At 37.3% G+C, this 5,723-nt stretch overlaps 1 protein-coding gene across 2 annotated transcripts; it reads right to left on the reverse strand.

The window, feature by feature from the left end:
* Positions 1-287: 287 nt before the first annotated feature.
* On the reverse strand, positions 288-5,723 carry LOC105109192 (uncharacterized). 2 transcript variants are annotated; one of them, XM_011003812.1, is made up of 6 exons: positions 5,273-5,721; positions 3,167-4,736; positions 2,803-3,054; positions 2,260-2,340; positions 1,089-1,622; positions 288-490 (listed from the first exon to the last, which is right to left on the reverse strand). In XM_011003812.1, exons 2-6 carry the CDS (start codon positions 4,358-4,360, stop codon positions 440-442), a joined length of 2,112 nt encoding a protein of 703 aa, XP_011002114.1. In that variant the 5' UTR covers positions 4,361-4,736; positions 5,273-5,721; the 3' UTR covers positions 288-439. The 2 variants fall into 2 exon arrangements, with proteins under 2 accessions (XP_011002114.1, XP_011002113.1); XM_011003811.1 differs by lacking the exon at positions 288-490 and having other exon boundaries at positions 497-1,622; positions 5,273-5,723.

Raw genomic sequence — 5,723 nt, forward strand, 5'->3', positions numbered from 1 at the left:
TTGTATTGCTAATGCTGTTAATAACAATCCACCTAAGAAGCTTACTTGGTGCAGAACATTTTCGATCTAGTTTTTTCTTTTTTTTATTATTGTCAATATTCATGTCAGCTTACATGCACTTGATACAGAACATTTTTTATCTAGGTTTTTTTTTTAATTAATATAAAAGTTCAGACCAAAAACATTTTCGATCTAGTTTTGGATGGAAGAGTTCTTGCTGTATTATAATCTCTCACTCTGCTGTGGGCAAGGTAAAGAAAAGGTAAAACAAAACCAACTGACCATGATGATCGTTAAATTAAATCATTTTATTATTAGAAGAAAGGAAAATCTGTACAAACTAGAAGGGCTTACTGACCCATCAGAGAATGACAACAAATGTACACATATGTACAACAATTTTATCACCATCATTTGAGAAGATAACCTACTGGGCAATTTAAATGTCAAAGTACTTTGGATTTGACGGATAATCATATTCCACCTTTAGCTGCAATGCGAAATAGAATGCCTTGTTAGACAACCAAAGTGAAAATCGATTATTCTTATGATTCTAGCACAAAACGAACCATATGCAGCAATGTTTTTGAGGAGCTCAGTGGTATTCTTGCAAAAGCAAGGGATGAGATCTCAGGGTTGAGTCCCACCTTTATTAATCCATCACTAATGTCAATAAAAAAGCAAGAATGATGCACATGACAAAACCACATTGTAAATTCTAATTGTGAAAAACAATATCTGTCACGTATTTGGAGCTTATTTTCAACGATACATACGTGGATCATCGAGTCCTAAGGTATTTGCTTATTGTTAGGATGCCATCACAACAATGCCTGTCGTTTTGTTCGCAGGTAGAGGCTACATAATTAAATTAGCTAGGGATGACCAAAAGGATGGCTAAAACAGCACAATTAAATCATGTGGGGACAAAAAGATTATGAAACTAAAATGCATGTCCATGGCCATGGATGCTCGCCCAGCATAAGTGTCATTCGAGACAACAAACAATAAGCAGATCAAAGCATGCTTTTCACGGAAAGAAGATATCTTCTCATTAAAGCACAATAATAAACTCCAACAAAATATACCTTGCCCTCATCTGAATCAGAATGGCGCTGTGGAAACACTACCCTCATATTGCTATACAAGTAGAAGCGTTGCTCACTGACAATGTCCATCTTGTTTGCTGCTGGTACAGATGAAGGATCAGACGTGCTCCTCTGGAATGACCTTGAACTTTTCTTGGGAAGAGGACACATAAATTGGAGCTGAAGAGCATAACGTAGAGCACCAGCTCCAGTGGTGTTCTCATTGACCTTTGAAGGACCATGTACCGATTTTCTTATGAACAAACGAGATGAATGTGGAGGGCTGCAGGCCTCCACAACAGTATTTTTGCATTCAATATTACTGAATCTACTATGGTCAGGAGATCTAGTATTATGTACAGAGTCAAGTCGAATTGAATTGGTAGCATCTCTTTCATGAGGCAAGCAATTATTAGTTTTATGGACTGAAGATGGCTTTGCATCATTTTTCGTGTCAGAATCTCTGTTCTTTACATTCACTGGTAAAGAAGCTGGTGCTGATGAGGATAGGGTGATCTTTTGGCGCAGACATGTCTTTTGAGAAGTGCATAGAAGCAAAGAGGAAAAGGAAAAAAAAAAACAAAAACAAAAACAAAAAAGAAGTCACTCTGGGAATTTCAAATCACTGGTCAAATGAATTAAACAACGTAGGAAACAAAGAGTTCATACAGAATGAAAATAGAATTGGGATTCAGAGCTTAGGAGTTAATCATCAACTGCTTTATACAGCATTTTCATTAGAACATCTCAGCCAATGTGCAAGCTCATACTAAAGGGGAAATCATGACACAAGGTATCCTATATTTTCAACACAACCCCAGGGGTGTTTCATGGTCTCAATTCAGCATGCAAAACATTCCTCAGGTTGCTCCTTATAATCCAGTACTCTTCAGATTATATTATTTTATAAGCATTCAAAATGATCCGCACTCGACCAAAATAGCACAGCAGGTAAGGAAGTTCAACTCAAGCAAGGATTTCGGGTCTGTCATAAAACAGATTCGTGGAGAACATCACATCATACAAGCATGATAACAGCATACCATCAACTCATGTGGTAGGAAACACATGCAAAGGCAAGTGTTTACAAATCAAATTTATGAAGTCAATTATCCATCTCTCAGTGAAATCTTAATTCAAAAACAATCATGTATGTTTTATCCTCAATTACCTTGGTACCAGCTGGCATGTCACTTAAATCATAGCTACAAAAGAAAGTGTGAATGGGTGTCTTTTCTGGATTACTGAGAACCTGCCGAAAACCAGTTCAGTCCGTCAGTGTCATTTCTGTGGCTAGAGAACCAACAGATATATAAATTCACATAAGAAAAGTTGCAACAACTGTCTGATGAAGTTCAAAATACCAAAGCACCATAATTCCCCAAATTTTATTACGTTGACAAGACAACTGAAATATAAGTGCATTGATATCATGTTAGCAGACCTTCCAGAAATAGAATCCTACACTCAACTATAATTGGATCATTTTCTTTATCCTCTCAGATCCTGCTTAAAAAGTGAGATGTAGAATGTTGTTACATCACCTAGTTGATTATGGGTAACAATATTTTCAGGCAGATCAGCATTGCATGGCAAAGGAACAAAAATCATTCATGCTACGCCTAAATTAAAAGCATTGTTCCTTGGGGAAAGAATGAAATTGGATTTCTAACTCGATTAACATACAAACTTGGAAGAAAGAAGGATAAGTTACCAATTGTATTTGCCCTTTCATTGGTATTCGTAACCTGGTTCTATCAGATCGTGAATCATCAATGCTGAGGCTCCTGCTCATTTTTTGGTCACTAAACTTGTTTTCTTGCACATTCCCTCCAAGATCTATCGATGAATAGTAGAGTAAGTAGTTATTTCCATCCACGCTAGTTACTGTAAAAGGAAGTTTTTGTGTCTTTGGAGAGAAATTTCCTCCAGTGACATTTAGAACAGCAAGGAACCCATCAATTTTCTGAAAAACAGAAATGATAAGGAGTTATGAGTTAAAAGTTACTCTGACAGAATATCTTTTCTGAGTCACACGAACAAAAAGAACCTTCTAGCATAAGATTTGAGATGCTAACCTGACTAACTTTACCAGATGATAACCGACCAGATAACAAGGATTCCTCAAACGAACCAACCAAAGACCTTCTAACAGGCATGCTAGTAAAACTTCTACATAATTTGACATTTGGGGAACTAAGATTTGAATCCTCACACCAAGGCTGTCCAATGTCACCGGTAATCTCAGGAGTAAACACGTCAAATTTTGTGCACAAATTATCAAAATCATGTAATGATTCATCAAGCGTTTTGAAAACCCTATCCTTCTGGGAAGATAAAATGCCAGATACAGTTCCATCAAGCGACCGTTCCATATCAGTGAAGGTAAGACAGCCATCATCAAGCCTTCTGGTGATATGGCTGCACCCTCCTGGAGATTTTATTCCTTCAGAGAGTTTTGGACCAAGAGGGGACAATGACAAGGGAGGTGATGCTGCTTTCATTAAGGGAATTGCCAAAGCGCTCGTTTGATGTCTTGCCTTTGATGTTTTTCCAAAATAATTAAGTCCAGGTGGAGACATAAATTGATCGTGTGCCTTGAGCCCTGTCTCAAGCACAGGGCCATCAGAAAAGAATACAGAGTTTTCCCTGCAACTATCAACAGGTGAATTCTTCCATTCTGGAAGACAAGATGCAGACCAGTTTGAACACTTGAAATAACTGGAATTTCCAATATGAGCCTTTTTATGTTCTTGTGACATAGAAACCTTGTAATTGTCCTTGCTACCCCATAGATTGCTCTTAGAAACACCATCACCAATGTCTAGGGAAGCACCATTAAACTTATCAGGGTGAAGCATCCCACTCAGAGGAGACAACAACCGCTTCTTGTCTGACCCAGCGGACTCGACTGCATTAGAGCCGATAGTAACTACAGTAGAAGCAGTCTGGTTTCCATTAAATGCACCAACACTAGAATTCAATCCCCTTGATTCAAAACCAACAATCCTAGGAACAGGTGTCTGGACATTCTGTCCACTTTTATGACTTAACAAGCCCTTCTTATTTTCTACAACGGTTTTCTTGTGGAAATCTGTAAGAGAAGTGCAGTGCATTTCCACCTGCATTCGATATCCAGGGTTTCCTCCATGCATCCCACTCAAATCACAACTACTCACACCAACAATTCGAGGTGAAGTTTGCACAATTGTGCTCAAAGACGTGGCTACTTCCTCAGCAATGCTGCTGGAGGAGAACTGAGGCAAGCCCATCCTCAAGGTCGAGTCTATTGTCCCACCAAAAGTTAACAGGATCCTCTTCTTGTTTCTTTGTCCACCGCACTCTATTCCAGTATTCCTCACTCTCTTCCGAACTCAATCATATACAGACATCAAAACAATGGATGCATCATGTTCAAAGCAAACAAATGCAGTGCAAGCCCTCCAGTTCTACGAGTGGCATTAAATAACATCAAACCTTCAAATGTGCAACTTTTCATGCATCAGAGAAGCAAGTTTGCCTCGTATGACAAACACAACTGTTCTCTGTCACCAAAAGCAACTCCATTTCAACTACAATTCTTCCATTAGATTGTGAAGGAAAACTCGAACAGACCAGACATCCAACATAATTTACAGCAATCAATCCCTGGAACAACATGTAAAAGCACATTAGCTCTATAATACTCTTACGGTCCAAAACATTAAAGAAGCATGACATCTGCAGACGGCTCATAAAAACTAGAATAACCCAAATGATGGAAATAAACTTAAAAACATAAATATGATTCAAATTTACTCATAAATGATCAAGCCCACGAGAAATTCCGAAAAAAGAAAGCACTTTTAATACCAACAATTGAAAGAAGATCATTTATGTCCAGATAAAACTTAAAACTGCACTTAACTAAGACCAATACAACATTTGTTTTCAGCTTTATGTTTTAACTACTTCGAAACTAAAACAACAACAACCTTAATACCCGATTCTAAATTCCATTTTCTGGGCAACCAAACAAAAAAAAAAAAGCAAACGAAAATTATGAAAAGATCACAACTTTAAACAGATGGTATGGACTTTACGAAAGCTAATCATCAAAATCCCAATTTAAAAATCAAACAAACAAAACAAGAAACCAAATAAATATATAACCAAGAAACAAAATAAGTCCATGATCATAGTACCTATTGTTAAAATCCATCAACTGATCAAACCCACAAGCATCGAATTCTTTGAAAGTCAATTAAGCAAACAAACAAAAACAAACCCAGTTCTTTAATGGTCTTAAATCTTCTTCTTTTTTCTTTTCTTTGGAGTCTCTTCTCTTCTGTTTGAAGTTCCTCCTGTTTCCATATATACATTTACATATATCTCCTCCTCTCCTCTCTCTTAATCAAATGGGCTCGTTTCTCTCTATCTAACACCTGTAATTATATCTTTCTCTATCTTTTTTTTCTGTGAGCCAGTGCTAGATAATTAACCAAGAATTTTCTGACTGGTTGAGAATTGGTGTTGTGCTTTTTTGAAGACGACACGACTCTCTTATAAAACCACAAGTCTGTGTCTGTGTTCAAGTTGCGGTTCTCTTTTTTTCTTCTTACATGTCTTTGTCGACCTTCAATTGTTTATTGCCAT

The sequence above is a fragment of the Populus euphratica genome, unplaced genomic scaffold (assembly GCF_000495115.2).
Source record: "Populus euphratica unplaced genomic scaffold, PopEup_1.0 scaffold341.1, whole genome shotgun sequence".
Taxonomy (NCBI): domain Eukaryota; kingdom Viridiplantae; phylum Streptophyta; class Magnoliopsida; order Malpighiales; family Salicaceae; genus Populus; species Populus euphratica.

Bases quoted from the DNA above. Each gene is read 5' to 3' on its own strand.
- LOC105109192 (XM_011003811.1), bottom strand. From the start codon at position 4,360: ATGGGCTTGCCTCAGTTCTCCTCCAGCAGCATTGCTGAGGAAGTAGCC. The intron at 3,055-3,166 runs GTTAGCATCTCA...TCTGTTTTTCAG, and splicing joins CATCTGGTAAAGTTAGTCAG to AAAATTGATGGGTTCCTTGC. The intron at 2,341-2,802 runs GTAACTTATCCT...GGTTTTCGGCAG, and splicing joins TGAAAGGGCAAATACAATTG to GTTCTCAGTAATCCAGAAAA.